Source organism: Bos javanicus, chromosome 26, assembly GCF_032452875.1.
Source record: "Bos javanicus breed banteng chromosome 26, ARS-OSU_banteng_1.0, whole genome shotgun sequence".
Taxonomy (NCBI): domain Eukaryota; kingdom Metazoa; phylum Chordata; class Mammalia; order Artiodactyla; family Bovidae; genus Bos; species Bos javanicus.
The window spans coordinates 25617501-25643128 of record NC_083893.1 but is presented as its reverse complement, the minus strand read 5'-3'; the positions used below and the strand labels follow the sequence as shown (position 1 = coordinate 25643128).

The 25628-nt window shown below is 39.8% G+C and overlaps 1 protein-coding gene across 2 annotated transcripts in view; it reads right to left on the bottom strand.

Annotated features, from left to right (window-relative positions):
- The window catches only part of SORCS3 (sortilin related VPS10 domain containing receptor 3), a 647321-nt gene that overhangs the window by 50485 nt on the left and 571208 nt on the right, over positions 1-25628 (bottom strand). The window contains exons 15-16 of one of the 2 annotated variants that reach the window (XM_061403393.1): positions 8135-8252; positions 7033-7166 (exon numbers count right to left, since the gene is read on the bottom strand). The exons of the other annotated variant lie outside the window; for it this stretch is intronic. Of the exons in view, the coding sequence (XP_061259377.1) occupies positions 7033-7166; positions 8135-8252 (252 nt within the window). The remainder of the gene's footprint in view (positions 1-7032; positions 7167-8134; positions 8253-25628) is intronic. 2 annotated transcript variants of the gene reach the window in all.

The following is a 25628-nucleotide window of genomic DNA, read 5'->3' as shown; positions in this document are numbered from 1 at the left end:
CAAGAAGTCATGGTCTCTGCTGGCCCAGGGGTAGGGAGTATCCTACTCTCAGACCATGCACAGTCCCATCAAGACTCACTGATCCCCAGTTCTTCCAGTCTCCCATTTTGGATTTAAGGCTCTAGGATGAGTATTTCACAAACGTCTCTGTCTCATTTTAGGAGACAATAGAGTGTGGTTGATTTGGGGTCAGATAGAGGTTTTTAGCAGACACAGCATGAACACTCAGCAAAGAGAAGCAATCACAACAAAAACAATGGACTAATAAACAAATCATTTTGTAATGCATAAGCCTAAATACAGCCAGAGAAATAGAAAGATAATTATATCCCAACCATTTTCATAAATGGTTTGAAAAACCAAACAATCATGGCTCAAGTATTTCTCCTAATCTAACACCAAGCTACCTATCTGCCCTTACCCCTCTATGCATCAACAGCCTTCATGTAACTGCTTTCTTAGATACGCTGCTCATTTTCCTCATACTTACTTAGCAGCAAGTCTACATAGCTCTATTACCACCTCCTACAGGAAGCCTTCCATCATTACTCCAGTCTTTGGTGGGCTCTTTGTTCTGAATACTCCCAATACTTTCAGGTAGGACCAATGTTGTCCTAAAGAACTTTCTGTCTGTGCTATCCAATATGGTAACCACTAGCCACATGTGACCATTAAGCACCCAATACATGGCTAACTGAAGAAATGAATACTTCGCTGTTTTAAATCTTAATGCAAATAACCACATGTGGCTAGTGGATACTATACTGTACAGCATAGGTCTGGATCATGAAATTCAACACCCAATTATACTCTTTATTATTTGCTGTCATGCTTTTTTACATCCAATAACTCTGCTTTATATATCTTTGATTTTTCTACAATGTGCTATCTATAGAAAAAATACAATTGATTGGACTCTATACGCAGAATAACAAGGTTGAGTAGATTTCAGACATGACTGAATTTATGTACAATGGCATATCCAAGACTCTTCCCCTCACTCGTCTACATTTCCACTTGATAAGTGCACTCTGTGGATCTGGAACCTTCTGGGCATGGAAGATAAACACTAAGACATACTGAGACTTAGGATGCTGGAGTCAGACTATTATAATTTTGAGTAAATATATTAACATTTTTTTGTATCTCCATCTCTTCACCTATAAAATGTCTAAAATAACAGACTCTCCTTCTGGTTGAGAAATTAAGTGAGATTATCCATCTAAAAATCTTGGCACATAGTAGATGCTCAGCAAAACTTCTGCTGTGAGAGTGGTTGGATGAATGAGTAATAAAAGAGAATAGTGAGGCATAATTTCTAGTCCACACGGGTTTCTCACTGAACAAATGCACTTGGACCTCCCAGGGGTCAACTACCTCCTAGGAGACTCCGTAAGACTTGAGAGGAGACCTCTTACTCTCTGTTTTCTGACTACCCACTAGTCTGCTTACTTCTCAGGGAGGATTTGCCCCTGGCCCCTCACCAGTACCACGATGGAGGATGCTTCAGAGTGGTTCTCTACAGTAAACCTGAGGCTGGGGGATTTATGAGGCTATTAAGTAGAAACATCCATATTTATGTAAACTGCATACTTATTACTGATACCCACTCTGCGTAGAAGTGAGAGTAGCAAAAGTCAATGAAAAGTGAAAGCATTAGTCACTCAGTCATGTCTGACTCTTTGCTATCCCAGGGACTGTAGCCTTCCAGGTTCCCCTGTCCATGGAATTTCCCAGGCAAGAATAGTGGAATGGGTAGTCATTTCCTTCTCCAGGGGATCTTCCTAACCCAGGGATTGAACCCAGGTAATGGTTCCCTACAAATAACTGCATCTGAGAATCTATAAAGCCTTTCTTCTTCAAGTAGAGAAGGGATACAAGTGGAAAATACCTTTGCTTTGTGAATCCAGGCTGCACTCCTTAACTTTTTCACCAGAATCAAGGCATTCTCCATCCTTGGCATCCATTGGCATCCTCCCAAGTCTCCACTCCCTGCTGTCTCTCAGATTTAAAAGTTGCCTGGACCAGTCCAATGAACATTACCTGATCTGATTTAGGGAAACAGCTAGGTAGAATGTGCATAAAGGCTTATACTAACCAAGTTGGGCTTTTCATATTTTTTAGCTAACAATTCCTGGTAGGAAGGAGGCTTGAGAAGGAAGCAGGACTATGAAACTATTGCCATACATGGATTTTCCAGCACAATCATTAATGACAGACAAACTATTTTTGATGGAAAAACTGTATTTATGACTAACACTTATGCTTACTGAAGTTGACTTGAAAATAAAAAATGAATACTCAGCCCCTTGTCCAAGACGTCATCATAACAGCAAAAAACCCCAGAAATTTCAGAAAGCAAACTCTCTTTGCCATATTCAAAAGTGGTACCTAAATACTTTATTAGGTTACATGCTTTTTTTTTCTTTTTTTGCTTTTTGTCTCAGATTATGACAACTAAGCCAGCCTGAAGTCTTGTGTGTTTGTTTGTCTTATCTCAGACTCAAGTTCTTCTATTTTCTTTTTAATATAAGGCGTGATCCCATTGTTCATTGCAGCACTATTTATAATAGCTAGAACATGGAAGCGACCTAGATTCCATCTACAGATGAATGATAAAGAAGTTGTGATACATATACACAATGGAATATTATTCAGCCTTAAAAAGAAACACATTTGAGTCAGTTCTGATGATGTGGATGAACCTAGAACCTATTATACAGAGCGAAGTGAGTCAGAAAGATAAAGATAAATATCATATTCTAACACATATATATGAAATCTAGAAGAATGGTACTGAAGAACTTATTTACAGGGCAGCAGTGGAGAAACAAACATAGAGAATAGACTTATGGACACGGGGAGAAGGGAGGAGAGGGTGAGGTATGGAAAGAGTAACATGGAAACTTACATTACCATATATAAAATAGATAGCCAATGGGAATTTGCTGTATGGCTCAGGAAACTCAAACAGGGACTCTCTATCAACCTAGAGAGGTGGGATGGGAGGGAGGTTCAAAAGGGAGAGGATATATGTATACCTATGGCTGATTCATGTTGAGGTTTGACAGAAAACAACAAAATTCTGTAAAGCAATTATCCTTCAATAAAAAAAAAATTTTTAATGAGGCATGATTGGCTATAGAAAGGCAAATGTATAATATCTTATATATCTCCTCTTAGAATTCTATAAAGTCTTCTTGAATGCCATATACTTATTACAATTCTAATTATTGTTGTTTAGTTGCTAAGTCAAGTCTGACTCTTTTGTAACTCCATGGACTTTACAATTCTAGTACCAATGGCCTAAACTATTCAATTTGGCATTGGTTTAGAGTTAATGGCACATTCTATATTAAACTTCATCACCAGGAGTTAACCTAAATCATTTGAGGATGAGTTTCAATTTTAGAATAATCAAATTTGGGGACTCTTTCTTTTGAAAAATAAAGTAAATCTAAAATAACAAAGACTTGTTTGATTTCTTGAGAAATGGCATAATATAGAGAAGAGAATGTGGAATTTGGCTAGATTTGCTTTTGCTCCTCATCTCTTTCTCTCCCAGATTATGTGATCACAGTCAAGTAATTTATATTCCAGATGCTAATTTTCTTCTCATTAAAATATCATAGTAATGACACTGACATTACAGCGTGTTAGGTCCAGGTGGTTCTTGCACTGGCAAGCTGAGAACCATAGAGCAGGGCTCCCTTCCTCCACTTCTTCACTTATAGATGCATTTTGACAGCAGTTTCCAAAGAAGCATTTAGAAATAGTTTAAGCAAAGCCATCACCACTGAAATAAATGGATAACACTCAAAGGTACAACTCTGAACATAGTGCTTATATGGATATATGAGCTCTAGTTTACTTGCTAAAAATACCATGGGGACCACTTAACCCTGGGGTATAAGACTAAGAATAACCACAACAGCAAAAGCTATGTACACCATTAGGATAAATTCCTTATTCACATTAATGATGAATATGAATTCATTTATTCCTCCCTAGGACCCAATGAGATACATGTCATTCATTTGCAGTTTATAGCCCAGGATGTGAAGTTGTAGAGATTAAAAAATTTCCTAAGGTCAGAAATTGAGCATCAGAGCTGGGATATTTTTTATTCCAGACTAGTAAATATTAAAGTAATTGCTGAAGGAAAAATATTTATGTTACAATTCTTCCTTCAACTGTGAGGTTTCCCCCAAATGGGTGAGGGTCTAACAACTCAGAGAGACACAGGAGAAAATGTGGCATGACATACAGAAAGATGTGGAGTCAGTCTGCAGAAGGACACAAGAAAGGCTGACGTTGACATTCTGAATACTCAGGATGACATCAATATGTCATGTACCATAAATCTGAGTGGGCCACTGTATATACTGCTATGACTATTCTTCTGGATTATGGTGAATAATTAAAATTATTCTTCCCAAGTATGAAAATAGCCTTTGTTTCCAAAGGGTCAAAAATACCACAGATAGGATCCTGCCATTCAAATTAAATTCAACTTAGCACAGTCCATTCAGATGATTCTTCCTGAAGTCAAGCTTTTCAAGGCAGGGATGAAGAGCAGGTTGGGAGCAGTCATGATTGTCTACTTTGCTTGCTATTACCAGTATAGTCCTGGTAGAAAGCAGGAAATGAAAGATGGATTCCCAAACATAATCAAGAAACAAGCTGGATGAAATGAGAATGAAGGACATGAGGCTGTTGGGCAGGGGCAGCTGTTCTGTGCCTATATGGACTTAATTTAGCTATTAGACGCCATTTAGTGGTAAAGAATCCACCCACAATGCAAGAGACACAGGTCTGATCCCTGGGTTGGGAAGATCCCCTGGAGTAGGGAATGGCAACCCACTCCAGTATTCTTGCCTGGGAAATCCCATGGACAGAGGAGTCAGGTGGGCCACCGTCAATGGGATCACAGAGAGTCAGATACAACTTAGTGACCAAACAACAACAATAACAAAACCCTAATGCACCTCTGTCATAGTCCTGCCCCTTCCATGTTTATAGGCTGTTACCCGAGCCCTTAGATTTGTCTTTTAACCTATAATTAATATAATGAAAATATATAAACTGAACTTCAGCTTTTGAATATGACACAGAGAAAGAATTCATCCAATTGGGATGAGCATGGAATCACTCTGCAATTACTAATGAGATCACTCATTCCCACATTTGGGAAGGTTTTTGCCTCTCCTAAAAGAAACAACATTCAGAAACACTGTACAACTGTTTTGTCCTTACACTGGGGAGGCACTAAGCATACAAAAATAAAGAAAGTCAAAAATTCCTGCACTCACAGCACTTACATTCTACTTGGGAAAGACAGGCAAATTATAAAGCAATCAAAACACACAATCTCTCTATTTGTGATTAATACTAAGATGACAATTGAACAGGGTGATATGCCTGAGACTGCCAGGGTAGGGGTGAGGTTAGATGGTCTCAGAAGGCATTTCTGAGCTGCGGTTTTTGCTGAAGTATGAGTGCTCCAACAGTGCCAGTCATACTGAGATTTGAAAGAAATATCTGTTCTTGCTGTTTCCTTTGCTTGGAATGAGTCTGGGTTAATTAAGGTGCAGGAGATAGTGGTATGGCTGCAAAACGGCGAATGAAGAGGGAATAGTAAGAAGTTAAGGAACAGTGCTAGTGGGTCAATCATCTGCAGTGGAGCAAAGAAAGAAGGTTATATTATATTTTAAGGGAGCAGGAAAGCCACTGGAGTATTTAAAGCATAGGAATGATAAGATCTGACTTGGGTTTTTTAAATATAATTTTATTTCTTCTAAGGATGGATGGTGCTGGAGAAGGTTCTTGAGAGTCCACTGAACAGCAAGGAGATCAAACTAGTCAATCCTAAAGGAAATCAACCCTGAATATTCACTGGAAGGACTGATGCTGATGCTGAAGTTCCAATACTTTGGCCACCTGATGCAAAGAGCCACCTAATTGGAAAAGGCTGATGCTGGGAAAGATTGAAGGCAGGAGAAGGGGGTGAAAGAGGATGAGATGGTTGGATGGCATCACTGATTCAATGGACATGAGTTTGAGCAAATTCCAGGAGATAGTGAAAGACAGGGGAGCCTGCTGTGCTGCAGTCCATGGATTCACAAAGAATTGGATATGACTTAGTGACTGAACAACAAGGATGGATTTCAAGGTGACCAGAATGGACATAGAGAGTGAATTAGTAAATGGTTGAGGTGATCCAGATGCCATGGACATGGGTAGCGGTGCTTTGTGTTGGAATGTGTTTTGGAAATAGAGACGTGCAGGGACTTCTGGATGGCCTGCACCTGAGGGTAAAGGGAAAAATTAAGCTCTCTTGGGATTTGGACTGAATGGATGTCTATGTGTTTTACTGAATTTGGAAAACCTGGTCTAGGTTGGGGGGCTCAAGAGAAGCTGAAAAACTGCTTCTAATAGTGGGCATTCAGGAAGAACTCTGCTTGGCAACATAAACTTTGAAATCCCTGTTACCAATTCAAGGGAAGATGGATGCTGAGTAAACAGATGGACACAAATGTCTTCATCTAAGAGGAGAGACAGGCTGGAGCTGGAGGGAAATATCTGGAAATTTGTGAGTCATTAGCTAAGAGATGAGATCCAAACTCATTCTCTCTGGCTGTCATTAGAGGGAGGAAAAAAGAAATGGTGATAAGAGAATTCATTGGAAAGAGCACAGTTTGAGCTCACATGTGTGGAGGTGACTGCCCATGGTGGCAGCTCTCTAAGCTCTCCATGCCCAGCCCCTCCTCTTGGGGACTTTCCAGGACAGCTGCTAACTGAGGACGAGAAGTCCCCTTGGACACACCACTCTGGTAGGACAATGATCTTCCCTGTGAAAAGCTTCCCCCTCCTCCTTCTGGGGCTATAGACATCCCATCTGGCCAGGACCTTAGGCAGCCAGGCTGGCAGGCCAGCTGAGTCATGCCTACCTCCTCAACTTCTTCTTCACTCTCATCCCCCAAACTAGTCAGTGTCCAGCTGGAACTGCTGATGAGACATAAAGAGACTCACCATTCAAAGTCCCAGTCAGCACAGACACAGGGTTCTGAGACCACTGTCCCTGAGGAGTCTCGGCCCAGGGCACACTGAGCTCCTGGCTTGCGTTTCTTGAATATTTTCCTTTCTCCCATGACGCAAGGCTCCCCCTTAGGAAGAAAGTCCACAGTGAGAGAGACAGAAAAACACAAAAGACAGTGAAATAAGCCAGCATTAGTCTTTGCATTCTCTTTTGGTCACTTTATGCAGAAATTTCCCTCCTAGGAACCATTCAGGAGTATTCAAGATTAAAAGACTGATCTTTACTACCAGGCAAGAGGAACACTGTGGGAGACTGGCCTATTACTGTCCCTCCACCCAACCTGGCCAGTGATGTCTGCTTCTCCACCTCTACGGAGAATGCAAACATTCCAGTCATCCCCACAGACCACTTGGCAATTGCCTCAATTGCCATAAATTCCAGTGGAAAGTAATCCACTGTTGGCATCTTTTCCACATCATCTTCAGAGAGAAACTGAAGTGGACTCGATATGTTCCCTCTCTATGATAAACAACCATGCCCGAGTCCTTATTCCTAGTCAAGAACAAAAAGAGAAGAAATTGGTACGAATTATAAGGACTCAATGGTTCTGAAGACAAAAGAATTCTGCCTGTGTTGACTAGCACTAAATATTTGCCTTGCGAGAGTCCCTCACCCTCCGCTTTCTTTGTTGTCCTGTTCCCAGGGCTCCTGGGCCCTGACTTCAGGATGGCCTGAGAAATGCTCCCACTGTTTCCATTAGAAGGTAAGATGATCAAACCGTTAGAGGGTGTGCTGGTTTTCTGGGCTTCATTTTCCACGGGTAGCACTAAAACCCCAGGTCATCACTGCTGCCTCTCTTCCAGGCTGCTTGGTGATTTCAATGAGTAGATCAGGATTCAGGGTGCACAGCAGTTCCAAAATATCATATGCCCTTGCTCAACCTGGTGTGTGAATTCCAATCCCACCCCCACAATTCACCATTTTCCCCAGACAGCCCACTACTTCCCTCCTCCAAATAGGAAGACCCAACAGGACCAAACAGGGCTTGCAGTGGCCCCTGTTTCCAGAGCCAGGATTCCCAAGCCGGTGTTGTACCTGATTGAGCAGGTGCCAGGTCTGATAGTCCTCCTTGCTACAGTGTCGGCTGAAGATTGATTTGTAGTCCACCTTCACCAACTGCCATTCCGAGCGGAGGCTGAAGTGGCCAAAAACTCTAAGTGTTTATGGGAGGAAGGAGAAAGACAAGCAGAGAGTCCCATAGTCAGTCACTAAAATGCAAAGACTAGAGAGAGAGAGGACTGAATTACAGCCTGGATTTTAAAGATTCTTCCAAAACCAAGTGTTGGAAGTCCATTGATGGTAAAGTCCACTGCCCACACAACTCCAGCCAACTGACACGGTATTCACTGTGGATTTAAAATCATATATATATAATTGCTTTTGAATATGTATATATTTGCAAAATTAATATATGTGCTTTATAGGAAGAATATGAAGTATAAAAAGGTATACAGAAGGAAAAACTTTTCCGGTTGTCTACAATCTTCTACACAGGTATTAATTTGATAGCCAGCCTTCTTCTTAATACAAGCAACTACTGTTATATCTGCTGATGTCCAAAGGCAGGGCTTCAGTTTTCTCATCTGTAAAGTAAACTTTATGTGTGTGTTTTTCTTTTGGGGGCGGGGGTTGGATTAGCTAATCTAAAGTATGATCCTGCCAACTCCAAAATTCTGACTGAATCTAAGCATGTTTTAGTTGAAATTCTCATCACTTAACTCACATGAATATCACCTTCTCGCCCTCCTCCCTGAAAAATCAGTCATCTCATAAAAAGAACTCATATTTATGTAAATCAAAGAAGCACACTGTCTGCATGACTTAGATAATCAATACTGACCTTTTCAAAGTCCAGCAGTTGATAGCCCTATAAATATGAATGATCAATCGTTTCTAGAAAAATAGAAAAGAAGACTGATCACCCATACTCCACTCGGGTGGCATGTCTTATAATTACAACGCAAGGCATCTATCACAGTGATGTAAAGGAGAGACCAGTCATGCCCAGAACCAAAACCCACTGAAGTCTTTCAAGGAACTGGATGGCTTCCATCCCAGTAAGACCTAATCAGAGTCCTAGCTCTGAATTCTCCTTTTCCCAAATTCAAATATTCTTATGGTGACACCTAAAATACTAACTCCCCTCAAGAGACATTTCCTTCTGCTTTCTGAAAGATGAGGAAGCTTTGGGAGGGGTGGAGTGGATTAAACCTGTGAAATGCAGTAAAAATTGTTTTGTAGATTATATAACTTAAAATACACTGTAGGAAATGACTTTTAATGTTTAAAAGCTATGACAAACCTAGACCATGTATTAAAAAGCAGAGATATTACATTGCTAACAAAGGTCCATATAGTCAAAGCTATGGTTTTTCCAGTAGTCATGTATTGATGTGAGAGTTGGACCATAGAGAAGGCTGAGTGCCAAAGAATTGATGCTTTCAAACTATGGTCTGGAGAAGACTCTTTATAGAGAGTCCCTTGGACAGCAAGGAGATCAAACCAGTAGATGCTAAAGGAAATCAACCCTGAATATTCAGCTTCAGCTTCAGCTTGATGCTGAAGCTGAAGTTCCAGTACTTTGACCACCTGATGCAAAATGCCTACTCACTGGAAAAGACCCTGATGCTAGGAAAGACTGAGGGCAGAAGGAGAAGGGGGGCGACAGAGGAAGAGATGATTGGATGGCATCATCAACTCAATGGACATAAGCTTAAGCCAACTCTCAGAGATTGTGAAGATCCAGGAAGCCTGGTGTGCTGTAGTCCATGGGAGCACAAAGAGTCAGACACCACTGGGCGAGACTGAACAGCAACAACAATAATCATTTACACATTAAATAAAGCTTTTTAGATCCTTGTCTGAGGAAAAAAAGATTAAACAGACTTCGAGGGAAAGACTGGTTTTCTCCTTTAGTAAAACTGTATGGTCTTTGCATGAACCTTACCTCACTCCTGACTAGTAGGAGCTGAGGGGTTAGAATATCCTAGATTGTGTGGCCAGTACTATGTGGGGTACCTGCTCTGCCATCCCTTCTGTTCCATCACATTCTTGCTACATTTAGTAGCAAATATACTATATCCATGCCAAGTCTATATTAAGGTATTTCTACCATTTACTAATAGATCTGATACAGTTCATGGAAAGGTCATGAGTCAATCAAATTTCAATCTTTAACAAAACACTTATTTTTTATAAAAAGTTTCTATCTGTTTTAAAAGAGGAGAATAAGGGTAAGAGCTCATCAAAAAAACAAACAAACAGTGCGAGAAACTTTGAGGAATGTCTTCTTCCCTCCTTATCCAACCTATCTAAATCCTCCCACATTCGAATGCCCCCTCCTCTAGAAAGTCTTCCCTGATTGCAGTACCCTGAGTAACAGGATATTAGTGATGCTAAACAAAAAATAAACACTTCTGCCTACTCTGAATAGTTTACAGTTATTGTATGGATCACAAAATACATTATGTCAGATTAATCACATTTCTTTCTATGGTAAGATAACTAGGCAGACAGAAGAAGGAAATATGAGGCACATGGTTTACCCGGATATCAATGAGGCATCTACAGAGTCTGCTGCTGCAGTCTTGAAGAAAAGATGAAAAATATAAGCCAGGTGCTGGTAAAATTATGTGGCTGAACAGGACCCAATTAAGGCATTAAAATCAACCACGAGGGAGGGGGTGTGTAGTCAGCTGCTATCTGCAGCTGTCTGCTCTTCCTTGTTCATCATTTTTGTTAATGACTTTATGACATGGAAATAATGGTCATCATTGAAAATTGCATTTTCTGATGACACAAAACTGGAAGAAACAGTCAATATGCTTGATGGCAGAATAAGAAACCAAAAAGCTCTTGACAGATTAAACAGACAGGCTGAATTTAATAACATGTGACGTAACAGGGAAAAAACTGTCAGGTCCTTCCCTGGCAACTACATAAGTATTGGATAAAAGAAATGTGACTTGTTGCAGCTCAGGATAAATAATGATGATGATGACAATGAGGATGCTAGCTTAAGAATTTTCATATACAATGTGATTAACATAAGTAAACACTTCAGAGACCAAAAATACTTAAGATAATCTTAGAATGCATTAATGAATGAAGAATTTTGTATATTGCCTAGAACAAAGAGGCAGTGTCCTGGTCTGGTTTACATTGACTGGATCACAAAGGAAAATTTTACTTAGTGCTGAGTGTCAGCTTTAATGCAGAGAATAGACTGAGTATCTCCAGAATTGGGGGCTTTGGTAGTGGTGGTGGTGGAGTTTTTATCTCTTGAAATTTTAAATAAAAATATGCATTTATTGGGATGTGTTTGTTTATCCATGGAGAAGTTATATATCTTTTATCAGATTTTCAAAAGGGTTCACAGTTCCCAAAGTTTAAGGACCATTGAAAAAAAGAGGATTAAGATGATGTACTAGATTAAATAGTGGATCCCCAAAGAGATATGACCACAATCTATTCCCTGTAACCTGTGAATGTGACAGGTTAACTGACAGGTTAACTGACAGGTTAACTTTGCAGATGTGGGTTAAGAATCTCAAGATAAAATCATCCTGGCCCTAAGTCCAATGACAAGTATGCTTATAAGAGATACAAAGAAGAGAGACATGCAGAGATGTGAAGCCTATGTGAAAACAGAGGTGAAGACGAGTTACACAGACATAAGCTAAGAAACACCTGGAGCCACCGAAAGATGGAACAAGCCTAGAATGAATTCGATTTCTTTTTCCGTTTCATCTAAATTAAGGTTTATTCTTAAATGCCACCCAGTTTGTAGAAATCTGTTACAGGAGGCACAAATATAAGAAATAATAACTAAAATGAAATAATACAAAAAGACATAATACAAAAGGTGCTATGATTCGAGGCCAATTTTCAGCTACCAATCCAAGAAGTGGTGTAAACACTATGGCTGGTTAACCTGGAGATGACTTAGGAAGGGTCAGGGGAGTGAAGACCAATAAACAGGTGCTCCAGGGAGATGTCTACAGTATTAAAAAATAACAGGAAATAAAAGTTCAGAAGTTTACAAAATAGGAGAGATTGTTCTAATAAACAAAGTTGCCCACACAGGAAAGGAATAGCTCAAGAGTTAGTAACCAGAGAATCTCACCCTCAGACGTCGTCATTTCCCAGGGCTGATGCTGAGGAAGATGCAGGGAACATCCAAGTACACAGCTGAACTGACGCTGAGCCTCTAAGCAGGTCCACGGTGTTGGTCTTCCCAACTCTTTGGGATATCTGTTTCTGATCCCAGGGTGCTCATTTCAGAACTGAACACAAAAGGTGCCCAGTCGGGACTTGGGGACTAATTCAGATTCTTCTCTTCCGCAATCTTGGCAGGTCACTTCCTTTCATCTACATGTCTTTGATTTGTATGACAGATTTCCCTGTACCATGTTTCCTAGGTCTTTCCCCAAACTCTAAATTGACTCGCCAATATTTCCATTTGAAAGTTGGCTAGTCTGCTTCTCCCATGGGGTCACTTTCATGTGCCAGATGCAAAATTTTAAACATTTAATGCTAGCATTACTAGCTTTGTTCATTTTCTCACTGGACCCCAACTAAGATTAGTAGGGTAAAATCTCTTGGCAACTTTCAGACACTGATGTACTTCCCATCTCTCTATCCATTATCAGTTCATGGTGGACTCCTTCCTGTGGGGCATGAGTGACTCTGATACAGGGTGTCTCTTTTACAGAGATGTGGCTTCCCTAACTCTGTTCAATATTGAATTCACTCACTGATCTTCTGATTAGAGTCGTGGAAGATGAAATGACAGAAACACAGCAAACTAAGTAGGAGATAAAATAAGGACTTACTTAATTTCAAGCATTTCTCAACCCTTTTCATATCTAACCTTAGAACATATGTTAATATTCACAACGGGAATCTGTAGAAGTGAGAACCCAGTAGAGAAATCAGAGAGATTAGAAAACAAGCCCCTCACTTTGGGGTGATAAACACTAATTAGATCTACTTGGTCCTGGATTGGAGAAAGAGAAAGTCTAGACTGCTTTTAAATAATAGTACAAGAATAAAATTTCTCAGATAAAAACTCATCTCCTTAGGGAAATGTTGCCCTGAGCTTATGACCAATAAACTAGGAATAGCATATTCATCCCACTTGTGGTAACTTTTTGGGAAACAAAAAGTTTAATTTAATTGTATTTAATTTTCTTGTATTTTTGGTCAAATTTGTATCAATGAGTGAGAAAGCTCCATAAAGCTGGGAACGTTATTGTATTTCTTTGCACCACATAAAGCCTTTCAATTGTAGTTGCTTGACAAAGAATGGCTGACTCCTGAGTAAATAGTGGAACAAGCAATTCTAGAGCATGGCTTCATTTTCAAGTCTGACAAAAAAAGCCAAGTCCTAGCATAGCCAAACCATGGTCATCCACAGCCATACTTTCTTGCCATTATCAGATAAACTATTCTGACCTCTTTTTTTCAAAAATGTATTCCTAGTCCCCCTTAACTCAAAGCATATTTTCATCAACATAATCAAAACCCTGAGATAATGTATGGAAATACCTTGAAAATCCCAGTGGATAATAAGTGTTCATTCCTATCTCCATCATTCTCATTGTTGGGACCCCCACAGATTCATACCCAAGGCCCTGCTCATCAAGAGGTTTCAATAAGGTTGGCTCAAAATTCCCTTTCCAAGGTAAATACTAACCTCAAATGCAGGGCTTCTTTGTCTTTTGTGTGTCTTTTCCTTCTATACAGCCTTGGAGAAAGTAGATAACTCATACAAAAATACAGATGACTGTCTGGAAAGGGTAGGCTACTCTTTAGTTCCTTTGAAGAAGTTGCTCCCAACCACGGAACAAAATAAATGAATTCTCTGAGCCATTTCTCACAATATGGATTTTCAGGAAAAAGCAATTAAAATTTATTACTTCTGTTTTTCTTTTTCTTTTTACCTTGTCACCTGTATTTTTTTTTTTTTTTTTTCATGAGAGCTTTTGGCTCCACTCAAGATTCACCTTCTTCTTGGGCTTTACAAACCTGAGAGCATCTCTATCCTCCTTTAACCTCCTCTGTTGCTCTGTCTGTGCTGTTGTGACTCTGGTAACAAAGTGCTCTCCTAAGCTCTTGTGTGGTTGTTTACCTTTTAACATGCAGGTAGTCTGGGCATGGCAATACCAGGTAAGGGAATAGAAGACTTGGCTTCTCCTAGTCCTTGTCTACTACTAAATTAGCTAGGTGACTTTGAGCAAATCACTTCATCTCTCAAGCTTTCAGCTTCCTTACACAACATTTTTATTCAGTGACACATATACTGAAAGGATGGGATGCAAAAATTGTCTAGATGAAACGTGGCTCGTTAAAAACAATTTCCAAGAGTTTATTTTCTTTTAATCCTTATGTCTACTTTGAGGTGAATGAACTATCTCCTGGTGACCCCATACACAAAGGATTTAACAATTAGAGTCACTAATCTTTGTCTCCACTGGCAATTCTTTCATATAACAGATGCTCAATAAATAGTTCTGGGTTGATTACGGGGTAGAATTAATCTATCAAAATTGTCTACTTCTTCCAAAATTGGGGTGATAGCTTTATCTCGCCTTATTTCTGGGCCAAAGAACATGGTTGAGTTGTATGTCCTTTGGAGTTTAAACGAAAACAATCTCAGGAAAAATAGCAGCAGTATCTCTACCTCTTGTTATCACGGACTGCGCTAGGATTCCCACAAACATCTGTGATTTGCTGGGACCCTAAATAACACACCTTCTCTAATCCACTATCCAGACCTGAGTAGGCCTTGTGGGGAGGGAAGTGATTAATTTGAGGGAGGGAGGTAGTTTATAAAAGTAAAAGACTTCATTAGAATTCCATCCACACAGAGGGTTAGCTACACATTAATTAAATGATTTCAAAGGGGATCTTGGTATATAATTGCTATAATTTAGGTGGAAACAATGCCACACTAAGTGTAATTAGAGGAGCAGGCTCTGTAAGGATGTTTTCCTCTTTACTGGAGAGCAACTCTGGGTCACCTGATTCTCCCCTGCATAGTAACTGGGTGCTTTTTTCAACTTCCAAATGCACCAACTTTATATACAGTTGTGAAAGCTGAACGAAATTTCAAGAAGAGACTGGTTGACCACAATTCTTCCAAGAGGAAAATGATAAGAATTCGTTATTAGGAAACCACTGGAAATACGTAAATGAAAGAACAGTTCTTGGGGAGTCAGATTAGCAGGCATGTCACTGCAGACTGACTTTTGAGGAAACACTCGATCGAGCTCAACTAAGATAATATTATGCTGTCATCAACCTGCCCCAGGACTCCCTTCCTTTATCTTCCTCAGTGACTCCAGCACAAGCACCTTGAGTTCTTGGAACCACCAGCTCACTCATCTCTATCTGCCTCAAGAAAGAGAACAAGGCCAAAATTGACTCTGTCAGTTTCTTCCTAATTTTCCTCTTTCTGTTAATATTAGGCTAGAAACCTCTGCATTAGCAGAGACTTAGCCCTCAGCCTGTCCTCGATCTTAAACTCTAGCCTGGCACTCCATCCTTTTCTTACACTTCTACAAAATGTCTCACATCCACCAACTTCTGTATTCCACTCCTACGCCTTGATAACTAATAACGGCTACCATTGACGGCTACCACTGACGGCATGCTTGTCAGACTCCAGGGACTCTGCTGAATGTTCCTCAGCTATTATCATCCTGAATCCTCCACACAATACCTGAGAATCTTAGGCACAGCCATTTCAGATGAGGAAAACTGTGGCTCTAGGACCATGCTCAAGGTCAAGACTGAGTTGGGAATCAAGCTGACATTCATGTGAAGCCAAAGCTCTTCCTGGCTGTGCTTCCTCCTTCTGAAGATGATATTCCAGGCTCTCAGTACCTCCTGCCTCACTAGTTTACACCTACATCTTCAAGAAACCTGTCCCCCACCTGCTCCCAGACTGTTGTCTTAGAGCATTATTTCAATGACACTACACACCTGCTCAGAAATTGCAGGTTATAGAACAGGGACCACTTCCTAGAATGAGCATTTCATCCTATGCCATTCCATCATATTCCTTTCCAAATTTTCTTCCTTCTCCCCTCTCTGTCCTAGCCAAACTGGTCTCTTTCCCTTTCTACAGGTGCCTGCTCTACATAGGTACTTGTGTTTGTGTGTACACACATGTGCTGATAATAATAGCTGTGGAATGCTTATCAGAGTCTCTAGCAAACACATATACACACATACATACACACACCCACATATACTCCTGATTACACACCTTGTTTTTTTCCATGCTTTTCATTAGAAATAGCCTCCTATAGTCTTTGCCTGCTCTAAAACCAACACAAGCTCTGACTTAAAGGCCACCTTCTCTTAAAAGTGTGTTCAAAGTCTAAAGGATCTCTCTTCTAAACTTTTGACTTCCTGTATGAACAGATGGTAATCTCCTCCTCCAGGCAGAGGGCTTCCTCAGTTTTTCAAACACCATACTTTCCACCTCCCTCTTCTCTAAGTATACTTCTCTCCTCACCCCTCCTCTTCACATCTGTGCTGGTAACGTAAGCCTTCTTTTTCTCTATCCCTACACTTGGCATTTGGGCTTCACATGTGGGTCAAGAGGTCCCCTAATGTCCTCTATGACACTCATCTTTTCAACTTGAACTTCTATGCAGAAAACTCCCAAGGAACCTACTCTTGTTCCTGAACTCTTACAAGATTTAGTCATGAATATGACACTAAGAACTGTGAATTTGATATAAGAGCCTCCCTATCTACCTTTGTAGTATTATGTCCTGCTACTTCATAGTATTCCTCATGCTCAGACAGAATTCCATTTGTTCCAGTAAAAGAAATATGACTTCCTAGTGCCTGCTCTTCTTCTGCCTAGGATGCCTCCCCCAACATCTTATATGTCCAACTCCTGCCCATTCTGCAAGTCCCAAGGCAAATAATATGCAGTGTTTCTTGGGAGGGAGATTAAGGGGGAGGAAAACTGTTCAAATCTAAGCATTTTGTAGTGACCATATTGATTTCTCTTTTCAAAAATAAACAGATGAAGGTTTTAAAATTTATTTTCTTATCACTTAAAGATTTTTATCAATTTGTAATGTTTAAAGAGAATATAATCTCAATGACATCAGTTCTTTGGAATTAGTCTAGGCTTTCTATACGGCCCAGTATGTAGTCAATTAAACAATATAGTAAATGTTTTCTCTAAAAATGTATTCTCTATTTGTTGTATGGAGGGTTGTATACAGTTCTTTTAAATCAGGTTTCTTAATAGTGTCATTCATATCCAAAATCACATGAACTTTTGGACTGCTTGCTCTGTGTGAAATTTATTAAACTATTCCTCTATGATATTTTAAATCTTCCATTTCTCCTCAAGTCTTTGTAGGTTTTTATATTGTGTAAACATAGCACTCTACAGATTTTGAGATTTTTCTATCTTCTTCATGGATTATTCTTCTTCATTTTAATTTAAAGGCTAACTTTTTGCTCTCTATATCTTCTTCCTCTATTCCTTTCTTATAAAGAAAAAAATGATCTCTTTACTTTGAATTTTTGTAGCATGTTTTTCTGTTGTGAGTATCATCCTTAGCACTTCCAACAGGTATCATAATTCATAAAATATGTCCCTATATATAGTATTGCCTTCACTAGATTTTAAACTCTTACAAGTCTTCAACTTACACAAATTTTGCCTTGCGCAGTACCATGTGTTGTCTGGGAAATGGCCCAACATAAAATATGCTGACTTCATATGGGCCAGTATGTGAGCCCCAGTCCTGGACCAATGGGAAGTTCTGTATACATATTAATTAGACTTCAGATTTCTCATGTGCAAAATGAAGATAACAGCATGACCTAGAAGAATTCTGAGGTTTAAATGTGTTGTATATTTGTAATATTTAGTAGAAATTAAGAAATGAATACTTTAAACTACCTATCATATTTTATATAATAGGACTTAAATATGATAATTCATTTCATATCTTTTGTTGGATGCCTGAGGATTTGTGGGCAGATAGTACATCTTATGCTTTTATATTCCCACTATCTCTACTTTAAGACCTTGCAAACAGTAGGTATTCTAGCAGAAGTCAATCAAATAACACCAATAATAATAAAAACACCAATATTAGTGATCATTTATTGAAACTTATAATGTGCTAACCGCTTTGTGTGAATTATCTCATTTATTATTCCCATGTAACAGATAGGGAAGCTAAGCCTCAAAGAAGCTAAATAGCTCATATAAAAAGGTTATGCAGTGAATAGGTGTTGAAGTCAGGAGTCCAATTGACGTGATTGCTGCTGATGTTATAATATGATTCTCAGCACTGTGCTTTCAACAAGATTTCATATCCCTTGTCAAGCATTTTGTGACTCATTAGCAATCATCTGACTGCACTGTTTGGCACAGACGTATGGGTATGGGGGTCTATTAGGTTGCTTAAATAAAAGACAGAAACACCATGAAATATATAAAACTGAAAGCACAGTTGCTGTAAATAGAAAAGAGAAATAGGCAGAGAAGGTGTTATCTAGAGAACTCCAGTTATGGCCCAATTTGTCTCAAGGTCTAAAGCATTTCTACATGGAGAATTATCTACCTGTACATGTACTATGACAATCTTCATTGGCTTGGCCTCTAGTTGGAAGTCCCTAGGGTAGGAAAATGAACAAACCAAGCTATAAAGTCTTAGTGCTCAAGACTAAAGGTCCTTAGGGATAAACCTTTGGCTGAAACCCTTCACCTGCTAACTGGGTAGCTAAAGGAGTAGAGTCCAAGTCACCTGAGCCCCAAGTCTTTCTCCTGGCTGACTGTTTTTCATGGAAACCTCTGCATCTTGCAGGATGAGTCATGCAACATCATATATGACAATAGTACCATGAGTAATTGCTGGAGGAACACAGGGTAGGAAGGTGATCACATCCAGAGCTATGGTTGACTAGGGAAGGCTTTAGCCAAGACCCACTTTCCACACTTTGCTGGCTTTTCCTTAAGGCTCTTGTATCTAGAGAGTTCTGGGTTTTCCAAACTCTAGCCTGCAACTCTGGAACTATAAACTGAGCTACTAGGTTCTTCTAAGAGAGCATTATCTTTGATGTGCTAAGATGTAGCATTCCTCTGCATAGTCTAACGGATCAAGTGAGTCATCAGAATGACATAGACAATGATGTATCCTGGTCTCTGGGAAATGAGCCCCACTCCAGAGACAGTTTAGCTGCTCTCATCAAGTTCCTACGGTGGGTGAAGGTCAGAGATACTAGGGAGGGTGACGGAATCTAAATTGGACTTCATGGGTGGTCGGCAGGCTAGAAATAAGGCATAAACCTTCAGTTCACAAATGAGGGAGAATCTTTGTAGGTACTAGAGAAGAAGGATGCTCCATTGGTCCAGGCGTTGCCTTCACACTGACATGTAGACAAATACGCCCCAAGTCAAAGGTGGGCTTCCCTGGTGGCTCAGCTGGTAAAGAACCCATCTGCAATGCAGGAGACTGGGTTCAATCCCTGGGTTGGGAAGATCCCCTGGAGAATGGAATGGCTACCCACTCCAGTATTCTGGCCTGGAGAATTCCATGGACTGTATCTATGGAGTCACAAAGAGTCAGACACGACCGAACGACTTTGATTTCACTTCAAGTCAAAGGCTCTGCAATGAGTCTGGCTACTTGAAATTTCCCCTATTGACACACTGGATTTATTTCTCATTCTTCTAAGTAAACAATTAAACCAGCTGTGGATTCTGGTGAGTCACACACCATCTTCTATGCCACCTCCGTCCAGGATTCAGAATTAGCCATTGCTAGGAAACCGCAAATCCCAACTCAAACCTTTTACCCTGCCTTGATGCCTTTCACTGGCTGGATGTCATTAATTTGAGAGCAAATTATTAGAAACCTGGAAAACAGTTCTGAAATACCTGTAGATTTATGATGAAGTCATTTCACAAAAGGTCACAGGCAACCCTGCTATAATTAAATCTTTCATTAATTTTTAAAATACACAATAACTTACAAATGAAGCATAAATTAACCAGATGACCTTGAAAAAATTATTTAGAGCACTGCTTCATCCAAAGCCACTATCTAGTAATTTCCTGAATTTTTATTTTACAAATAGGATTTATCTTTTTTCCTTATTGTCTTTGATTAGGTTCTAGTAGCTTTCTTATTATTGGAGAAGGAAATGGCAACCCACTCCAGTGTTCTTGCCTGGAGAATCCCAGGGACTGGGGAGCCTGGTGGGCTGCCATCTATGGGGTCACACAGAGTCGGACACGACTGAAGTGACTTAGCAGCAGCAGCAGCTTTCTTATTTGAAATGACTTAGTACTAATTTACTCAGAGCACTAGTTAGCACTGAGGAGTGATGGTGGGTAGTTAAGACTCTTCCTTTCTTTAGGTCATGACCTCAAAGGCAGAGTAAGTGTGACACAAACAATCACCTACACATGCCTAAATGCAGCCTCTATTCTTTCATTATCTGGAAGCTACTTTTTATTTCATGGGTACATTTTGATAAATGATTTCCATTTTCTCATTATAAAAAGAATGCATTCTCATTATAAAAATTGAAAACTATAACAATCTATAGATGGGAACATAAAAACCTCACTAGACGTAACCACTTTTAATATTCTGTGATATTCCCTTCCATTCACTGACAGTGTTCTTCTTTCTCAGACTAAGAGATAAGCAATAATCACAGTTCTCAACTAGAGTTAAATTTGGAAATCAGAAGTAATCCTGCAATCTCTCTCTCCTTACCTGCCTTTCTCTCTTTCTATAACACACAGACACATACATACGACCACCACCGCTACCACCACTATCACCACCACCACCATTAAAAAATTGATTATGGAGAATATTCCATAAATACTAGTGCCGAAATAAGCCTCACACAAATTTGCTTTCTTTTATAGGGTGTAGAAGAGCCTACAGAACATAGCACCTTTCCATCAGCAGAGACCCTGACTGCACTGTTTACGCCTTCGCTCAGCTCCTAGAGCAGTGGCTACCTTGTAGTGGGTACTCAGTACATACCACTGAATAAAGAAATAATCAATGTTCTTGTATAGCAACTTGATACAGGTGGATTCCTGTGCCCTTCGTCAGGGGTTCCTACAGAGTTCAGTTCTCTCTGAAAGACCTAGGCTCCCTCACCTCCTTTGCCTCCTGCCTCCATAATCCCTCCTCTCTGCCTCCATGGAGGAAGCTGCCAAGGACCAATTTCACATCAAAGCAGAAAGAGCAGTGCCCTAGAAAGGTGAGGCTTGGAGGCCAGCAGTTGTTGGTCTCCAGAAATTCAGGCCACATCCTTGACTTTCTGAGTGCTTCCATGCCACCTGATACTCTTCCCATTAGGGAGCAGAGGGATTAGTGGTAAAGGAGGTCAGCAGCTACAGAGGAAATGCACTGAGTAAAAGTGAGACACAAACTAGACCTTAACAGAAATAGACAGAAGATCAGCAGCAAGGACGGAGAAGGCAAAGGCACCCACTCCAGTACTCTTGCCTGGAGAATCCCATGGACAGAGGAGCCTGGTGGGCTGCCATCTATGGGGTCGCACAGAGTCAGACACAACTGAGTGACTTCACTTTCACTTTTCACTTTCATGCATTGGAGAAGGAAATGGCAACCCACTCCAGTGTTCTTGCCTGGAGAATCCCAGGGACAGAGGAGCCTGATGGGCTGCCATCTGTGGGGTTGCACAGAGTTGGACACGACTGAAGCGACTTAGCAGCAGCAGCAGCAGCAAGGAATCCTGCATGCAAAGCCTGTGTTAGTTACACAATATGATGATGAGTGAGATGGTGAAAACAGGCAGGGATTAAAAGGTTTGAAAATAAGTACCGGGAGAGAAGAAGGGAAGATTGAGAAAGAGACAAAAAGGCTTTGGATCTGAAGAGGCAAAGGAAAGAAAATTGATTTTTAAATGCATTGAAAGAAATCATTCAATGTCCAAACAACTTTGAGTCTTTCTCAAAATTTAATAAGCTCCTTCAATGGGCTTGAATGTTTAAAGTCCACAATGTTGGAAGTGTGTTCCATGAACCTGTGAAAGGTAAGTCAGGAGTTGGTGATGAAGGAGAACCTAAGAGATGGAACCAAAAGGGAGAAGATGGATGTTCGAGATGAAATCTTAGAGACGAGGAAATATCTGGGAATCAAATAAGCCATAGAGAACACGGTAAAGAGGGACTGGTTTTCCTTTGTCATTTCTCAGTCTCCTACTTTGTGTCAAATCCTGAACCAAGAAGTAAAAAGAATCAGAAAAAAATGCAGTTCCTATCCTTAAATAGTGTGCAGTTCAGTTCAATAAGAGTATTACTCACTCTTTACATATCTGCTGAGCCCAATTATGGACAGGCATCCACATTCAGGGCTGTGGAGGATGACAAATAAGACAGCTGCCAACCTCATGAATCTTTCAGACTAAAAAAGACCTCAGACTATAACTGCAGAGATGACCAATATGTAAAACAGTTAGAACACGGTGAAAAATAAAAGTGACAACACCAATTCACCATGAGCCAGCAATTCCATTTTTAGGTATGCAGCTCAGAGAACTTCTGTGTGTGCATTTGGAGACACATATAAAGGCAGGACAATATTGTCTGCAATAGTGCAAACCAGGAAAAAAATTAAATGTCCATCAGTAGGAGAATGGAGAAATAAACTATGCATATTCATATCACAATAGAAGGCCACAGCATTTATGTGTCTGTATCAGACGGATTTGTCCCAAGACAGGTAATACTCAGTGACAGACACATAGAGGAATAATAGCATTTAGATAACTAGACATTTTTAAAAACAAAAGAATACTACATATATTTATATGGATAATTAAATATGTACTAAAAGTATCAATACCCTTACTAGAAGGATATATACCAAATTCACAGCAGTGGTTGATTAGTATAGGAAGCAATGGGAAGGGGTTTGGAAATGGGCAACTCCAAGGAGACCAACTCTACCTAGGATCAGTTCAGTTCAGTCGCTCAGCCATGTCCAACTCTTTACGACCCCATGGACTGCAGCACGCCAGGCTTCCCTGTCCATCACCAACTCCCGGAGTTTACCCAAACTCATGTCCATCATGTCAGTGATGCCATTCAACCATCTCATCCTCTGTCGTCCCCTTCTCACACCTTCAAACTTTCCCAGCATCAGTGTCTTTTCCAATGAGTAGGTTCTTCACATTAGGTGACCAAAGTATTGGTTTCAGCTTCAGCATCAGTCCTTCCAATGAATATTAAGGACTAATTTCCTTTAGGATGGACTGTTGGATCTCCTTGCAGTCCAAGGGACTCTCAAGAGTCTTCTCCAATACCACAGTTCAAAAGCATCAATTCTTCGGCATTTAGCTTTCTTTATAGTCCAACTCTCACATCCATACATGACCACAGGAAAAACCATAGCTTTGACTAGATGGACCTTTGTTGTTAAAGTAATGTCTCTGCTTTGAAATATGCTATCTAGGTTGGTCATAGCTTTTCTTCCAAGGAGCAAGTGTCTATTAATTTCATGGCTGCAGTTGCCATCTGCAGTGATTTTGAAGCCCCCCAAAATAAAATCTCTCACTGTTTCCACTGTTTCCCCAGCTATTTGCCCTAAGTGATGGGACCAGATGCCATGATCTTAGTTTTCTGGATGTTGAGTTTTAAGCCAACTTTTTCACTCTCTTCTTTCACTTTCATCAAGAAGCATTTTAGTTCTTCTTCACTTTTTGCCATAAGGATGGTGTCATCTGCTCATCTGAGGTCATTGATATTTCTCCCAGCAATCTTGATTCCAGCTTGTGCTTCATTCAGCCCAGCATTTTGCATGATACACTCTGCATATAAGTTAAATAAGCAGGGTGACAATATACAGCCTTGATGTACTCCTTTCCCAGTTTGGAACCAGCCTTATGTTCCATGTCCAATTCTAACTGTTGCTTTTCGACCTGCATACAGATTTCTCAGGAGGCAGGTCAGGTGGTCTGGTATTCCCATCTCTAAGAATTTTCCATAGTTTGTTGTGATCTACAGTCAAAGACTTTGATGTAGTCAATAAGGCAAAAGTAGATGTTTTTTCTGGAACTCTCTTGATTTTTGATGATCCAGCAGATGTTGGTAGTTTGATCTCTTGTTCCTCTGCCTTTTCTAAATCCAGCTTGAATATATGGAATTTCACAGTTCACATACTGTTGAAGCCTGGCTTAGAGAATTTTGAGCATTATTTTGCTAGTGTACCTAGAATACCCTGCATATTTATTTTAGAAATATAAAGCTAAAATGGTAACATGTTAGTATTTATTAAATTCCAAGGGGTTGGCACACAAGTGTTCGTAACACTATTCTTTGTGCTTTACTATATTTTAAAAACTTTCTAAAAAGAACTATTAGGAAAAAAATAAAGGTATAAAATTAAGCATGTAGAGTCGATATTGGGAATCACAAACCCAAAATCATACAGGAGCCAGGGGGTCAACTTAAATGAACAATGAGTAAGCTGATACAGCTGGAGAAGATGTACACATCAGATGAGAGGCGGGCAAGAATCAGCTCAACCAGTGGAAAGTAGGCAGCTTCCACGTAGCTCCAGCAGCCTGTAGGATGATGGGCATTTGGGCTCAATGCCAGAAGATGCTTCCGATTGAAAATTTTAGTTCCATTAAGAAAAATGTAGACCAAACAATTTATCTGTGGTCCAAACGCAGAAGCTTAACATAGGAATTTAATGAAAGAAAATAAGAGCTGGAAGAACTGTGGAGGGCTTCCTGAAAGAGGTGAGATTTGTCTGTATGGCTAACATAAGAAATGAAGAAACTTCCTCAATAAGGAAATGAGGAAATCATTTCCAATGATTTGTCAATTCAATATAGTTAGCCCAACATATCTGCCGGTTCCACATCCACGATTTCAACCAACCATGGAACATTAAAAAAAAAAAATTCCAGAAAGTTCCAAAAAGCAAAACCTGACTTTGCCATACACTGGGAACTATTTATATATATTTTATATTGAATTAAATATTATATAAGTAATCCAGAGATGATTTAAAGTATGTAGAAAGATATTATACAAATACTATGTCATTATATATAAGGGATTTGAGCATCTGTGAATTTTTGGTACCCACTATGGTAAGCAGTGTCCTGGAACCAATCACAGTGGATACCAAGAGATCACTTCCTTCATAAGCAACTAAAATAGTTTATGGATAGGGGAAGCTTGTGTAAATCATTTCAAAAATTCAATATTTGTAACAATAGCCACAAAAGATTAAACTGCATGTACCCTCTTGTTCAGAGTCAACAAACTATAGCCAATGGGACAAATCTGGCCCAATGCCTCTTCTGGATGGCCTATAAGCAAACAACAATTTTTTATTTTAAATGGTTGGAGGGGAAGGCAAATGAAGAATCACATTTTATACCAGGTGAAAATTGTATGAAATTCAAAGTTGAGCATCTATAATTGAATTTTCATTGGAAGACACTGCATGCTGTCTTCCATATCGCATATCCA